The 17,731-nt window shown below is 38.9% G+C and overlaps 1 pseudogene and 1 gene segment (V, D, J or C); both read left to right on the top strand.

The window, feature by feature from the left end:
• Nucleotides 1-1,160: 1,160 nt before the first annotated feature.
• LOC115575167 (Ig heavy chain V region 914-like) lies at nucleotides 1,161-1,692 on the top strand (annotated as a pseudogene).
• Nucleotides 1,693-3,500: 1,808 nt separating this feature from the next.
• LOC115575168 (immunoglobulin heavy variable 3-23-like) lies at nucleotides 3,501-10,448 on the top strand. The segment is given in 4 exon segments: nucleotides 3,501-3,568; nucleotides 6,119-6,410; nucleotides 8,986-9,085; nucleotides 10,287-10,448. Coding segments are annotated over 4 exon segments (603 nt in total).
• Nucleotides 10,449-17,731: the final 7,283 nt, after the last annotated feature.

The raw sequence follows: 17,731 nt of genomic DNA on the forward strand, positions 1-17,731 counted from the left end.
TGATGTCACTTCCCGTCTACAAAGCATACGATTTAATTGGTCAAGCATGCAGTTTCGCAGACGGCATTCCGCAGACGACAAAGTGGTTCCGGATTTTTTTTTGTCGCATGAAAGTTCCGCCCTGGTGTGCAAGCTCCCATTATAACCCATGAAATAGTTTTTATACATTTCCGTGCGAACAATCCACACGGAAATTCGCACTTGGTGTGAAACGGCTTTTAAGCTGCTGCTCAAAAGCCCTGGGAGGAGGTACAGATAGTGCCATGACCAGGTGTTGAAGGCAAAGCTGATGTCATCTGCGCTGGAAACCAGCAGAGTAGATACCAGCCCCCAGGAAGGCCTAACATCGCATTCATCAGAGATGAAGAGAAACCACAGTCACAGTGAAAGGTCCCAACTGGGCTGTTATCATCAGCACATGACTGGCAGTTGAAGGTGGACCTTGGGAGAAGGTTGAAGTTCCCAGAGCACATCACAAGCACAACACTCAGGCCAGATATGGTCTTAACATCTGAGAGTTCAAAGCAAGTGGTGCTGGTGGAACTAACAGTCCCCTGGGAAGACCGGATTGAGGTGGCTTACGAGCGGAAGAAGGCAAAGAATCTTGAGCTGGTAGAGGCCTGCAGGCTGAATGGTTGAAGGGCCCGCTGTGAGCCAATCAAGGTTGGCTGCAGGGGATTTCCAGGGCAGAGCCTGCACCAGACACTCAGGCTCCTTGGCATCAAGGGGTTACAGGAGAGGAAAGCCACCAAAAACATCAGTGAGGCAGCAGAGAAAGCCTCAAGGTGGCTGTGGATCAAGAGGGGCGATACATGGTGTAGTGCGCCGCTTGGACACAAGTCGGGGACTGATCAACCCCGGCTGGGTCGCCCAGGCGAGGCAATTTCATGGAGTCTACAAACTACAAAACATGTTGCATTCATAAAAATCCAAAGTGTGTTTGTCAGTGATTTAAGTTTCATCCTCTCTTTGAGTGAGAAGAAGAGAAAAGCCTGAATATTTAGTTTTTATTTTGATTCATTTAAATATACTTTAGTCAGCTGATTTACTGTTATCAGTATGTAAATTAGCTTCCTTGTGTGTTTCGCCTCATAAGGACGTGAAGTTTGTGTCAGTGAGAGGACAGAAGAGCTCACATCAGTTCAGCTTCAACATTAACCATGTTCTCTGTAGCTCTGCTGCTGCTGCTGGCTGCTGGTTCCTGTGAGGAGCTTTCAGTGGATTCACACTAATAAACACATTAGAAACACTGAATAGTCAGATGGATGATGGAGATAATGTTGATTTGTGTTTCCACAGGTGTGAACAGTATTGATCTCATCCAGCCAGACTCAAAGGTTGTGCAGCCTGGACAGTCTTTGACCATCACCTGTCAGGTCTCTGGTTATTCTTTGACTGACAACAGCTATGCAACAGGTTGGATCAGACAGTGTGAAGGAAAACCAATGGACTGGATTTCTCATCAGTGGGGTGGAAGTGGTGGCAGCTTTTATCAAAATGATGCTCTGAAGAACTCAGAAGTTCAGCTACAGCAGAGACACTTCTGCTAGAACAGTGACTCTAACAGGACAAAATCTGAAGCCTGAGGACACAGCTGTTTATTACTGTGTACGTCAGCCCACAGTGATACAAACCACCAACAGACCTGCACAAATACCCAGAGACCATGTGACTCAACCACACATGTCATAAATGCAAACATTAATATAGACAGTGCTGTCTGATGAGTTGAAAAGAAATGAATCTTTATGTAATTCACTGAATCATTAAGGTATTTTTTTTTTGTTTCTGGTAGACAGAAGAAGAGTTGAGAATTTTAATAGTTGATCTAAGCTCTCAGTGTAGAAGAGACAAAGAGAAACTTGAATTTCCCCGAATTCAAGATGGATGTGACACGTTTAGTTAATTTATTTCCATGTAATTCATTGCCTCTAAAAGATGGGAAAATGATTCATAATTAAACTACAACTTTAACAGAAGCTGTATTTGTTCATAAATACACCAATAGGTTGCAATTATCCTTGTTGGAATTCGGCCAAGCTAGAGAAAAAAAACCCTAACGTTTATGTCTTGAGTGAAAGATTGTCTTTTAGAACAATGATTTTTTTTTCATGACACCATCAGTCCAGAAATTAGTTGTCAGGACTTTTTTCTACAGTGTCTGTTGTACTCAACGTATGGAAATGTGTGTGTTCAGTTCAGTTCAGTTCAGAAAACTTTATTCATCCCATACGGGCAATTCAGTTTACAGCTCCCAGTTCAATTAAGTTAGAAAAGAAAAAACACAACACATACAACAATCATTCATTAGACATGCAACTCTGACACTCAAATCTCAGTTTCCAGTTTTAAGTGTGTGTTGCATCTTCCCTCTTTAAACCTGTAGAGGAGGTCTATGCAAACTCTCCTCTTATAAACACACCATCAGTAACTTGTGACAGAAACCTGTGACAGACTGAGATATATTTGAAACACTGAGATCAGAGAGCTCTGAACTACAGTGTTTATCACAGAATGGAAAATACAATCATCTGGAGTTTATTATTTGTAGTTAGTATTCATGGTAAGAAAATTCATTCTGCTTTACTTCAAAATTTTGTCATCAAACTGGACCAGTCTCCCTCTGAGGTGAAAAGACCTGGAGAGACAGTGAAGATGTCATGTATCATATCTGGGTTTGACATGACGAGTTACTATATTCACTGGATACGACAGAAGCCAGGGAAAGCTCTGGAGTGGATTGGGTGGATGAACACAGGCTCAAACTCTGCTATCTATGCCAGCTCCTTTCAAAGTGGTTTCCTCATGACTGAAGACGTGTCCAGCAGCACTCAGTACCTCGAGATCAGGAGCCTGACAGCAGAAGATTCTGCTGTTTACTTCTGTGCTCGAGAGACACAGTGACTGAAGACAGTGGAGCAGCTGCACAAAAACCTCCACAGACAACAAACATGTGATCTTCATGACATCTGGGTTTTCTCAACACATGCAAAAGCACTTTGATATATGCACATTGTTTCTATAATTTACTATGAACTCATGAGTAAATATTTATTGTCTTCATGACGTTACATCACTCACAACAATAGTCACTTCAATTGGCAAAGCATTAATTCCTTTTGAAATGCCCACGTCCTTGTGTTCAAGTACAAACAATGAAAGTTGTTGATCAAAAAGTTGATTCAAATCATTGGTGGATAACATGTGACAATAAAGCATTTTCAAAAATGCTCATAGATATTCTCTGATTACTGAGAGGTACTGAACAGCAGATCATTGACCTCATCTATCCAATATGTTTGTGGGGAGTAATGAGAAACCATGATGCTGAGACAAATTACACTTGATCTTATTTGAATAAATGTCTACAAATGTCTCTTAATGTGAAGTTTAATTTATAGAAATGTGGGAACTGTTCCCTCTCTGTGAGGAGGAGTCAATGCAAAACTCAGATATCTTCCTCCTCTACTTATCTGACTGCAGAGAGGATGACAGAGAACAGTGGACACACAGTTTAACATGATGGACTATAGGACAGGACTGCTGCTGTTAACTGTCTGCTGGGCAGGTGAACATCTACACTGATCTTAATTTTAGATAACTTTTATTTGTGCTGACAAGCCAATGACACACATGTTTTTTATCTCAACAGGTGTTGATGGTCAGACTCTGACAGAATCTGAACCAGTGGTTAAAAGGCCTGGAGAATCTCACAGATTGACCTGTACAGCCTCTGGACTGACAATTAGTGGCTACTATCTGGCCTGGATCAGACAGGCCCCTGGAAAAGGACTGGAGTGGGTTGCTTCTATTTATGACAGTAGCTACATCTACTACTCTGAGTCATTCATAGGCCGGTTCACCATCTCGAGAGACGACAGCAGACTGCAGGTGTATCTGCAGATGAACAGTCTGAAGACTGAAGATTCTGCTGTTTATTATTGTGCTCGACAGCCACAGTGACTGGAGTTGGTTGAGCAGCTGTACAAAAACCTACAGAACTCAACATTTATGGGCTGATAGAGCCTAAAAAATAATTACAGTTTTATTTATTCTTATTTTGTTTGTACTAAAAACATGAACACTACTGATGAATGAGTTATTAAAGGGGCACTTTAGTTTTGGAAAAGAAATTCAAACAATATCAATGAGGTAATAAGACAAACTCAGAGATATTTATCTTTTCCATAAGTGAATAAGCAAGTTGTTCTCAGAGGAAAATAAGGTCCCCAGACCACTGTTGAAACTAGAGAGGTAGCAGGGTCAGTAGTCACTGATCTTATACTTCTGATTAAAATTTCTTCCCCAAAACAAAGTGCACCTTAAACCAACAACAGTAAGTATCAACACAAATCATTAAATATCTTACTGTAATGATAAATGACTCACATAACAGGCAATGAAAGAAAAACAATATGCTGAAATCTTTGTCCAGGTTTGAATAATCAATAATATTTGCATTATTTGAAAATTAAAGTTGGTAAAAATCTGAGGGTGAAAAATAATGTTGCATTTTCTACAATAAAACCACTAGATGTCAGTCAGTTTCAAGTTTCTCTCTCTGTCTGTCTGTCTCTGAAAACTGTTTCTCCAAAATCTTTGACACATAAAATGCAAATTCACACACTGATGAACAGTCCCAGCCCACTCTGCCTGCACAGTATATATCCTTCATGAAAGCCTTTGCAGTTGCAGACTCAGCCAAGTTTCCACCATGACAGCTGTACTGAGTTTCTTCTTCTTGGCTCTCATTTCAGGTGAGTGAAGTCAGTGTCAGTGTGTCAGCAGAGGAGGAGAACAAGAGCTCTGGATGTCTGCTGGCTCCTCGTCATCTAAACTCTGTCTCTTTCAGCTGCTCAGGGTCAGTCCCTCACCTCCTCAGAGCCAGTGGTCAGCAGAGCTGGACAACCAGTCACTCTGTCCTGTAAAGTGGAAGGACTTGCTCTGGCTTGGCTGCCCTGATTTGTCAGAAACCAGGGAGAGGACTGGAATGGATCGGACGCATTGATAGTGGAACTGGCACAATATTTGCCCAAAGTGTCCAAGGCCAGTTTACCATCACCAAAGACACGTCCAGAAATGTTGTGTCCTTAGAGGTGAAGAGTCTAAGACAAGAAGACTCTGCAGTTTATTATTGTGCACGAGAGCCACAGTGACACAGCAGACTACAGAGCTGTACAAAAACTGAGCTACACTGATCTCTGTATGAGAAGCACTGAAGCATGTCAGGACTTTGAAAACAAATAATGTTCCTTTGAATGAGGCCAGTTAACAATGAAACACATTTCATCTGGTCTGTCTGCTGAACACAAGTAATGAAATGAAGAATCATGTTTTCATTTTCTGATTTGGGCTCTCAATTGAACATCAAATGAATAAATTATGCATGTGCATCATGTTGCATCACTCACTGTATGTCAATGTATTAACCATAAATTATTGGAATTTAGTTTGAAAAAAGAAAAACTGGTTTAAAATTTTTTTGTCTGCATGTCTTGACTAAAACACACTTGAAAATCTATTCAAAACACCTGTTAATTGTCTGACGGTATAAGACAACAATCAAGCAATATTCATAAAAGTGATACTGCTGATCCGAATTAAACTGTAGATAACTTATATTGTTGTAAATATTTTATTGTGCTGCCAACTGTTCTCAAAATGACTGATAAGAAACAAAGCATTGACAACAAGATTAATTATTGTTTCATTAACTTGAATAAAACCTGTATGTTTATGTGTCAGATGTCTGAGCTACATTTCTGTGTTCATGGAAGAATAAATGAGGTTGTGTTGACGACATTTCACAGAAACTAAAATATGTCAGACTCTTACACATTAATTCACAAGTTTTGATAAATATCTCCAGTCCAGCTGTTTCCCCCCTGTGAGGAGGAGTCAATGCAAAACTCAGATGTCTTCCTCCTCTACTTATCTGACTGCAGAGAGGATGACAGAGAACAGTGGACACACAGTTTAACATGATGGACTATAGGACAGGACTGCTGCTGTTAACTGTCTGCTGGGCAGGTGAAGGTTAACAGTGATCTTAATATGATATAGCTTTTATTTGTGTCATCAGATTATTTCACTCGGTTATTTTTATTTATCTCAACAGGTGTTGATGGTCAGACTCTGACAGAATCTGAACCAGTGGTTAAAAGGCCTGGAGAATCTCACAGATTGACCTGTACAGCCTCTGGATTCACATTCAGCAGCCACTGGATTCACTGGATCAGACAGGCTCCTGGAAAAGGACTGGAGTGGCTTGCTGACATCTATCCTGGTAGTGGCAGCACTTACTATTCTGAATCAGTCAAAGGCCGGTTTACCATCTCCAGAGACAACAGCAGACAGCAGGTGTATCTGCAGATGAACAGTCTGAAGACTGAAGATTCTGCTGTTTATTATTGTGCTCGAGAGACACAGTGACTGGAGTTGGTTGAGCAGCTGTACAAAAACCTACAGAACTCATCTTTACTGGACTGAAAGAGCCCAAGCATGAAGTATTTTATATTATACATGATGATATTATATTTTAAATCTGTTCATAAGAAATATTGATATTGAATACTAAATGAAACAAAACACAATAAAGATTATTTGTTAACAAAAGGCCCAAAGACAGCACAACAATGTGGTCACTGAAATAAAACTACTTCAAAATTAAGATTTCTAATAATGAGATGCAATTATGTGTCTGAATTTGTGGAAACTTAATGAATTGTAATATGAAGGTGAAAACAATTGTCACAGTCTCTTTCATAAAATCACTGGAGGGCAGTCAGTGACAAGTCTGTCTCTCCTCTGTTACTTAAAGGAGACTCTGTGTTCTCATTAATATTAACTGACTGACTCTCAACACTCAGATGTAGTTTTTGCATTTTGTCTCACAGGTTTCAGTTCCTGAGCAGCTGTTTTCCTCTCGAGGCTCCAAGTTTCTCTGTATGTCTTCAAACATCTGCTGACACTGAAATGATTAAAAACCTTTCATGCCAACCAGCAGCATCAGACAGAAGTTTTCATACTGTTTACATGATGCTGTCTGCTGTCACTTTGCTGCAAATACAGGAAGAACACTAAGTGATCAAATGCTGCAATAACAACAAGCAGTTCTTACATTTGAAGTTAATCTTAAATGTGATGTAGGAGGTGCAGACAGTAAATACATTCTCTCAGGAAAACAGCTCACATCATATTTAAAGTGTTTAATGATTTGAAAACATGCTGAACACACTGTAAACATGGCTTATAGAAAGCAACATTCTTGGTGGTTTCTCCTTTTGTTTCCATGACACATCATCATTAATATTGTAATGCTGATTTTAAAGAACATGTTTTCCATTATCTATGGTTCATGTAATATTCACAGTAAGAATAGTTGTGATGATCATTTACAGTTGTTTCATTTCTGTAAAAACAGGGACATTTTTAAAATGTCACAGTTGAGTGTGTAATGAAATGAAAATATCATGTGTAAAGCAGAGGTGATTTCCAGGCATGTTTTCACTCTGCAGATATAATAACCGTCAACAGACTCTTCTATTGGCTCCTGAACACTTGTAACATGAAGCCTCCAGAGGAGGAGCCCTCAGACCACTAATGATTTCAGCACCAGTTCACTGTTACAGTAAAGAGAGGGACAGACATAAGTTGTACTGAAAAGTGAAATGAATACAAGATTGTTAATTATAAGACCTAATAATAAGAGATAATAACATAATATGACATTTTCCAAAGGTTCTCTGTTTGACTCAATATTTATGTAAATTATTGACAGCATCATTTCAGCTCACAACATTGTTATTCCAGGAAGCATTATTTATATTCACATTGGTGAATAAAAATAACCCATCCATAAATTGTTAAAAAAAGAAAAAATGAAAATCAACAGTATGTGAGAACAGAAATAAGAAAAATCTATATCATCATCTTTCACATGAAGCCTGTGTCATGTTGAAAGTATGATCATAAATAGTAACATATATCCTGTAGTGCGAAACATTTTCTCATCCACACTGGGCTGATAGACCCTGCGCTTGCTCACATGATTAATCCTCAGGTCAGGGAATTCAAAATGTTACAACACATAGATATTTAAGTGCCACCGATGTGTGACTTGCTTTAAAGTTACATTGGGAGAGAAATGCAACTCTCTTGGACCTGTGCTTTATTTGTTACATGGTTTTTGTTTTTGTATGTTTTTTCATTCTTTTTTCAATGATTTGTGTTAATATTCATGTTAATAACAGTAATAATGATCTTTACTTTTGTTGTGCATTTACACAAGAAATGAATTAATGCTTCAATAATAAAGTTCTTTAATAGCTCCATTAAGACTGCTGCAGCCTCGAAGTCCACCGAAGTCCATAATGTGATAAATCTGTGCTGAGTTAAAGAGTTTGATAGCAGCCAGCAGGACTGAACTCATGAAAAGGTTTCTCATCTCAAAATATTGTATATATATATATTTATATATATATATATATATATATATATACACTACCAGTCAAAAGTTTGGACACATCTTCTCATTTAATGGTTTTTCTTTATTTTCATGACTATTTACATTGTAGATTCTCACTGAAGGCATCAAAACAATGAATGAACACATGTAGAATTATGTAGTAAACAAAACAGTGTGAAATAACTCAAAACATGTTTTATATCTTAGATTCTTCAAAATAATCTTTGCTTTGATTACTGCTTTGCACACTCTTGCAATTCTCTCGATGAGCTTCATGAGGTAGTCACCTGAAATGGTTTTCACTTCACAGGTGTGCCTCGTCAGGGTTCATTTGTGGAATTTCTTGCCTTCTTAATGGGGTTGGGACAGTCAGTTGTGTTGTGCAGAAGTCAGGTTGGTACACAGCTGACAGCCCTATTTGCTAAGTTAAGAGAAACGACAGTCCATCATTACTTTAAGAACTGAAGGTCAGTCAGTCCAGAAAATTGCAAAAACTTTGAATGTGTCCTCAAATGCAGTCGCAAAAACCATCAAGAGCTACGAACTGGCTCAAATGAGGACCGCCCCAGGAAAGGAAGACCAAGAGTCACCTCTGCTGCTGAGGATAAGTTCATCAGAGTCACTAGCCTCAGAAATCACAAGTTAACAGCACCTCAGATTAGAGCCCAGATGAATGCCACACAGAGTTCTAGTAGCAGACACATCTCTACATCAACTGTTCAGAAGAGAATGCACGAATCAGGCCTTTATGGTCAAACAGCTGCTAAAAAACACTACTAAAGGAAAAGCAACAAGCAGAATAGATTTGTTTGGGCCAAGAAACTCAAGGAATGGACATTAGACCAGTGGAAATCTGTGCTTTTGTCTGATGAGTCCAAATTTGAGATCTTTGCTTCCATCGTGTCTTTGTGTGACGCAGAAAAGGTGAACAGATGGTCTCTACATGCAGGGTTCCAACCGTGAAGCATGGAGGAGGAGGTGTGATGGTGTGGGGCTGCTTTGCTGGTGGCACTGATGGGAATTCATTCTAAATTGAAGGCACACTAAACCAACATGGCTACCACAGCATCCTGCAGCGACATGCCATCCCATCTGGTTTGCGTTTAGTTGGACCATCATTTATTTTCCAACAGGACAATGACTCCAAACACACCAGGCTGTGTAAAGGCTATTTGACCAAGAAGGAGAGTGATGGAGTGCTGCGCCAGATGACTTGGCCTCTACCGCCACCTGACCTAAACCCAATTAAGATGGTTTGGGATGAGATGGACCACAGAGTGAAGGCAAAAGGGCCGACAAGTGCTCAGCATCTCTGGGAACTCCTTCAAGACAGTTGGAAAACCATTTCAGGTGACAACCTCATGAAGCTCATCGAGAGAATGCCAAGAGTGTGCAAAGCAGTAATCAAAGCAAAGGGTGGCTATTTTGAAGAATCTAAAATATAAAACATGTTTTGAGTTATTTCACACTGTTGTTTACTACACAATTCCATATGTGTTCATTCATAGTTTTGATGCCTTCAGTGAGACTCTACAATGTAAACAGTCATGAAAATGAAAAAAGTCATTAAATGAGAAGGTGTGCCAACATTTTTGACTGGTAGTGTATGTAGTTAAATATTCTCTTTGTATCAGTGTGTTTCCATCTGACACGTTTTATAAAGAATAAAAAAAAAACTGAATCATACAAATCATTAAAATCATCATTTAAATAACATGAACATTGTCTTACATGTGTGTCAAAAGGAATGTTCACAACACAACTTCAAGCTCTGACTCCTTGTGATAAAACAGTTAATCTTCCTTTTATATGCTGTCAGTGTCCTTCTCTATGCAAAGTGAACTTCCCAACAGTCTACTATAAAGACTTGACATCATGCTGTCAGCTGCAGCAGAAGAAGAGAAGCTCCCATCAGATCACCTTCAATACCAACCATGTTCTCTGTAGCTCTGCTGCTGCTGCTGGCTGCTGGATCCTGTGAGGAGCTTTCAGTGGATTCACACTAATAAACACATTAGAAACACTGAATAGTCAGATGGATGATGGAGATAATGTTGATTTGTGTTTCCACAGGTGTGAACAGTATTGATCTCATCCAGCCAGACTCAAAGGTTGTGCAGCCTGGACAGTCTTTGATCATCACCTGTCAGGTCTCTGGTTATTCTTTGACTGATGGCAGCTATGCAACAGGTTGGATCAGACAGTGTGAAGGAAAACCAATGGACTGGATTTCTCATCAGTGGGGAGGAAGTAGTGGCAGCTTTTATCAAAATAATGCTCTGAAGAACAAGTTCAGCTACAGCAGAGACACTTCTGCTAGAACAGTGACTCTAACAGGACAGAATCTGCAGCCTGAGGACACAGCTGTTTATTACTGTGTACGTCGGTCCCACAGTGATACAAACCACCAACAGACCTGCACAAATACCCAGAGACCATGTGACTCAACCACAGAAGTTAAAAAAGCAAATGCATGACAGTTTTTCTCGATTGTTTACACACATTTTCTGAAAGCATACCTCGTGCTCTCAGAACTCTACACACAAATCAAAAATCACACACACAATGGGCAAAACCCCTCAATTCTCCTGCAAAATGAAACTTTACATTCAAAAGAATATTATTTCTTCTCAAAATGGTGTTTTGTTTTCAAATGACACACACAAACCATCAAATGAATAGACATTTATAAGAACCAGTTGAACACTGATGTGCTCAATGTAAAACACTATGATGAATGGACAACACTTCTTCTTCATTCAACATATTGACTTAGGCCTTTTTTGTTCAGTTACACTTACTACAGTCAGTACATACATAAGTGTGTTGTAAAATATTTGAGAATATTGTTTTTATGCTCAGAACACACAAATACACGGTAACAGATATATTTTACTTTTCTCACAAACACAATGTACACAGTGTACATCCCAACCAACACAAAGTGCATATACAACAATATACGGTCTACATACAAAACAACAGAAGAATTTACTGTACACAGTTACAGTAAAAAAAAAAAACTAAAAAAAACTGTGCAGCATGCTCTCCTCTGTTTCGGTCTGCCCACAGCACCTCATCCACATCACAAGCAATGTTTTCCCTGGCCAGGCAGCAAGAGAAACATCACCTAGCATGGTGAACCCAGCCATGAAGAGCACCAACTGCTATATATCTACATGCGTCTTCCATAGCTTGGAGAAGGGGCATACGCATTTGTGGATTTCGGTCATACACTTTCCATCTCCAGGCAGAAAAAAAATTCTCAGTAGGATTGAGGAATGGAGAATATGGAGGGAGATAAAGCGTGGTTGGGCAGTGAACCAGTTACGAACCAGAGCAGCCCAGTGGAAACTTACATTGTCCCAAATGACAACATACCTGAGCTGATCTAGTGGAATGAGTGTGTTGTGTACGATGTCCAGGTGTTTGCCCATGTGATGAGTCAGTACACATAGCAGGGCAATTGACATAGAATTTTGAATGACAGTGTGTTCCTTGTGAAAACAAGAGATTTTCTTTATTAAAATAGTGCCAAATGTAGAAAATTGTGTGTGGTGTTTTGAAAAAAGAGTGTTTTAGAACTGCAATTTGAGTGTAAAGCAGGAATTGTGCTTGTAGTTTAGCAGAATTGGTTCAGGGGGTTGGTGCATGACTTACATGTTGTGGTCATTGTGTCTCAAGTACCAATTTTTGTGTGTAAACAATTGAGAAAAACTGTAATATAGACAAGGATGTCTGAGGAGTTCATATACATTAATTTTTATGTATTTTACTGAATTATTAAGGCAATGTTTTGTTTCTGGTAGACAGAAAAATAGTTGAGAATGTTGATGGTTGATCTAAGATCTTACATGATTTCATTTTCATGTAATTCATTTCCTATAAAAGATGGGAAAACCTTTCATAACTTGACTGCAATGTATAATAAATACACAATTAGGATGCAAATTTCCCTGTTGGAATTTGGCCAAGCTGAAGAAAGCTCTGATCTTTTACATCTTCAGTTAAAGACTGTCATTTGGAACAATGATTTTTTTTTCATGACACCATCAGTCCAGAAATGTGTACTTTTTTTTACAGTGTCTGCTGTTACTCTGCTTATGAAAATGTGTGTGTCACATGTTCCGTCTTTAAACCTGTAGAGGAGGTCTATACAAACTCTCCTCTTATAAACACACCATCAGTAAGTTGTGACAGAAACCTGTGACAGACTGAGATATATTTGAAACACTGAGATCAGAGAGCTCTGAACTACAGTGTTTATCACAGAATGGAAAATACAATCATCTGGAGTTTTTTTATTTGTAGTTAGTATTCATGGTAAGAAAATTCATTCTGCTTTACTTCAAAATTTTGTCATCAAACTGGACCAGTCTGCCTCTGAGGTGAAAAGACCTGGAGAGACAGTGAAGATGTCATGTATCATATCTGGGTTTGACATGACGAGTTACTATATTCACTGGATACGACAGAAGCCAGGGAAAGCTCTGGAGTGGATTGGGTGGATGAACACAGGCTCAAACTCTGCTATCTATGCCAGCTCCTTCCAAAGTGGTTTCCTCATGACTGAAGACGTGTCCAGCAGCACTCAGTACCTCGAGATCAGGAGCCTGACAGCAGAAGATTCTGCTGTTTACTTCTGTGCTCATAGAGACACAGTGACTGAAGACAGTGGAGCAGCTGCACAAAAACCTCCACAGACAACAAACATGTGATCTTCATGACATCTGGGTTTTATCTCCAAAAAACAAAAGCACTTTATATCCACATTAGATTCCCGTAGAGTTTACTCTAAACTCATGGCTAAATATTCTTTTACCTGTGTGACATCACTCACAATATTAGAGTTTATTCAGTTGTCAAAACATTAAATGATATTTCTAATGACATCTATATAAGTACAAACTCTTAATTTCATAAATCCCCCAAAACACATTCTGATTGTTGGTGAATGGTTTAACATGATAAGATAAAAACTCAATGAATTTAAGAATCACTCATCGATATTGGTGATCGTAAGAATACTGCAGATTAGTATTTAGCACATATGCTGTCAAAAAGAAGTAATGAAAAACAATGATAATGACACAAATTATATGTGAACTTGTTTGAATGTTTGCTGGTTGGACTTGACACATTCCTGAAATAAAATTCACATGCTGTTGTGTTATTAAAATAAATCAGGGAAATGTTTCCTCCCTGTGAGGAGGAGTCAATGCAAAACTCAGATGTCTTCCTCCTCTACTTATCTGACTGCAGAGAGGATGACAGAGAACAGTGGACACACAGTTTAACATGATGGACTATAGGACAGGACTGCTGCTGTTAACTGTCTGCTGGGCAGGTGAACGTCTACACTGATTTTTATTTAGCATATTTTCATTTTTGTAGGGAACGTAACTCATTGTGTATTTCTTTTGGTTGACAGGTGTTGATGGTCAGACTCTGACAGAATCTGAACCAGTGGTTAAAAGGCCTGGAGAATCTCACAGATTGGAGGAAGGAATGGGTTGCCTGGATTGACAGCGGTAGTGGTAGCAGCAAATACTACTCTGAGTCAGTCAAAGGTCGGTTTACCATCTCCAGAGACAACAGCAGACAGCAGGTGTATCTGCAGATGAACAGTCTGAAGACTGAAGATTCTGCTGTTTATTATTGTGCTCGAGAGACACAGTGACTGGAGTTAGTTGAGCAGCTGTACAAAAACCTACAGAACTCATCTCTGCTGGACCAAATAAGGCAAAGCATGAAGTATTTTCTAACTGTCTGCTGGACAGGTGAACATTTAGCTAAATCTCTAATGTTGAGTTGAGTTTCAAATATACAGTAATTAATGTAGATTTTACTTGTGTCTCAACAGGTGTTGATGGTCAGACTCTGACAGAATCTGAACCAGTGGTTAAAAGGCCTGGAGAATCTCACAGATTGACCTGTACAGCCTCTGGACTGTCAATTAGTGGCTATTGGATGCACTGGATCAGACAGGCCCCTGGAAAAGGACTGGAGTGGGTTGCTGCTATTTATGACAGTAGCAACATCTACTACTCTGAGTCATTCAAAGGCCGGTTTACCATCTCGAGAGACAACAGCAGACAGCAGGTGTATCTGCAGATGAACAGTCTGAAGACTGAAGATTCTGCTGTTTATTATTGTGCTCGAGAGCCACAGTGACTGGAGTTGGTTGAGCAGCTGTACAAAAACCTACAGAACTCATCTTTACTGGACTGAAGGAGCCAAGTATGAAGTATTTTATATCATACATAAATATATCATAATTTTAAATTGTTTCATGAGAAAAATTGATAGTAAACATTCAATGAAACAAAAGAAAAAGACGATTATTTGTTGAAAGGCCCAAAGACAGCACAACAATAGACTCACTGCAATAAAACTTAACTACAAATTAAGAGGCAATAATGTCGCTAAATTTAAGTCATTAATATAAATGTTGCCACTTTCAGTCAAGTAATTTAGGGATCATGTATTCTTTATTCAGATGTATTCTCATTAATACACTAAGCTGAATTACTGCATTAGATACAGCTTTAGTCAGCTGCGGATTTTGGTCACTTTATTCGAAAGGTTAATGCATTTCAGTCAGGGATATTATAAACCAAGATAAATGAAATCATTTGAGTCTTGAAGGATAAGATATTAATCTCTCCCTTTTAAAGAGTATTCAGAGAAATAAGGTCCCATAAAATATTTTGTGTCCTCTGTTATTGTAATTTCCCTAGGCTACATAAATGTGAAAAATAATGTTTGTTACTGTCATCAAATCACTAGAGGGTAGTCAGTGACAAGTTTGTCTCTCCTCTGTTACTTAAAGGAGACTCTGTGTTCTCATTAACATCAACTGACTGACTCTCAACACTCAGATGTAGTTTTTGCATTTTGTATCACAGGTTTCAGTTCCTGAGCAGCTGTTTTCCTCTCGACGCTCCAAGTTTCTCTGTATGTCTTCAAACATCAGCTGACAATCTGTTGTCTCCTGTTCAATTGGAAATATTATAATATCAGACCATGCAGCAATGTATATGAACATTACACTTAAAAAACTTTCCAAAAAACCTACAAGCTGGAGAATGAACACTTCAATTCTAAAAGATCACAAATTCATATCATATTTCACTACAGAATTTCTGCATTTCCTCTCCATTAACTCCCCCTCTGCTAATAATTCATCTCTGCTCTGGGAGACCTCCAAGGCCTATGCCAGGGGCTTAATAATCTCCTATACTGCTACCAAAAGACGTAAAAATATAGAACAACAAGCTTTATTAGAAAAAAGGTTAAGTATGTCAGAGAGGGAATATGTCAAGAAACCTACATCAGCTAAATTGAAGGAAATAACTGCTATTCGCTCTACATTAGACTCCTTGTTAACAAAGAAGGTGGGGGAAAAATTAGGATATGCAAAACAAAAGTTATTTGAACATGGGGATAAAACAGTTAGATATTTACCCAATTTAAAAAAAAACGAAGGGCTCCTCAAATTATTGAGCCAATTTTAAACGGGTCGGGGACTTGCTCTTCTGATTCTAAACAAATTAATGACACTTTTAGAAATTTTTATACAAAATTATATCAGTCTGAACAAGCTTGCAATGCCAAAACATTAATGGAAGCTTTTTCCTCCGGGCTCAATCTCCCAACTATATCACAAGATCAGAAATCGAGGCGCCGTTTAGCTCAGTGAGTAGAGTGGGCATCCCATGTGCAGAGGTTTTGTCCTTGCTGCGGCGGCCCCGGGTTTGAGTCCCGGCCTGGGTGCCCTTTGCCGCATGTCACTCCCCCTCTCTCTCATCCAGTTTCCTGTCCTATCTTCAGCTGTTCTATGAATAAAGCCGATAAAAGGCCAAAAAAAAAAAAAAAACAAGATCAGGAATCTAAATTAAATGTCCCAGTCTCAGCGGCCGAACTGCGTGAGGCAATTCAACTCCTTCAAACAGGCAAAGCACCAGGCAGGGATGGTCTTGGCAGTGAGTTCTATAAAGAATTTCAAAGTCTTTTATTAGAGCCCATGATGAATATGTTCAACCACTCCTTTGAATGTGGCACTCTCCCACCATTATTAAGAGAAGCTAATATTTCTCTGATTCTTAAAAAAGGGAAATGCCCTGAGGACTGCGCCTCGTACAGGCCGATGTCGCTGCTAAATGTAGATCTAAAAATTATTTCCAAAGTTTTGGCAAAACACTTTGAAGACCTTCTAACATTTATAGTGAAGGAGGATCAAACTGGCTTCATTTAGGGTCGTAATTCCTACAACAACATTAGCAGATTGTTAGATATTATTCAAATATCTGAACAGCAGTCAATGAATGAGCTTGTGATTTCCCTAGATGTGGAAAAAGCCTTTGACCGTGTTGAATGGTCTTATTTATGTTTTACACTTGAGCAGTTTGGCTTAGGTGATGGCTTTGTTAAATGGGTGAAGGTCCTATATACCCAGCCAATGGCTGCAGTCATAACCAATGGTCTTAGGTCCACAAATTTTATGGTCCAGAGTGGTAGCAGACAGGGCTGTCCTTTATCACCACTTTTGTTTGCAGTGGCAGACAAGAACCTTTAATGGCTGTGTAGCGCCGGTATTAGATTTGTGCTAACTGAGACCTAGGTTCTTAGGAGTAATAGAGAATATGGATAAGGTAAATACAACTGACGGTTTTATTTCAGTACAAAAACACAAAAATATCACAGCTACAGTGACTCAAAAATATCCCCCCAAAAATAGAGCTCTCTTTTTAAAAAAAAAATTAAAGGAAAATAAAAGAATAAAATTCTCTGGAAAAGAAATAATTGTTTCTGGATCCAGTCTCTTTCGTTCAGTTCTTGTTGTACTGTCAGGCGTGTTCATTTGTGTGAGAGGTGAAAGTAGACAGACTAATAGAGAAGACAGACTACGACGTACTGTTAACTATTTATTAAGAAGAATTATATCATTAAGCAAAAGCAAAAAGCTTGATCAAGGACTTTCTCTGTTTGAAAAATCGCATGCAGCAGAGCCCTAAACAGCAACGCTGTTAGCTGCAACCAATCGCTCAGAAAAAGATGAACAATTTCAGCGTGCAATGCATTATATATTGCTGTTACAATGTATGTGTTGAATTGTCACTGGTCAACCATATAGATAAGATGAATATTATTATTGGACAATCAAGTAAAAAAGGTGGGGAGGACCCGTGGTTTAGACTTTAGCCCTCCCATCAGTGGTGCACAAACTGGTTCCAGTTTCTTGGCACACGAATCCTGATTCTG

Source organism: Sparus aurata, chromosome 23 (genome assembly GCF_900880675.1).
Source record: "Sparus aurata chromosome 23, fSpaAur1.1, whole genome shotgun sequence".
In the NCBI taxonomy this organism is placed as follows: Eukaryota; Metazoa; Chordata; class Actinopteri; order Spariformes; family Sparidae; genus Sparus; species Sparus aurata.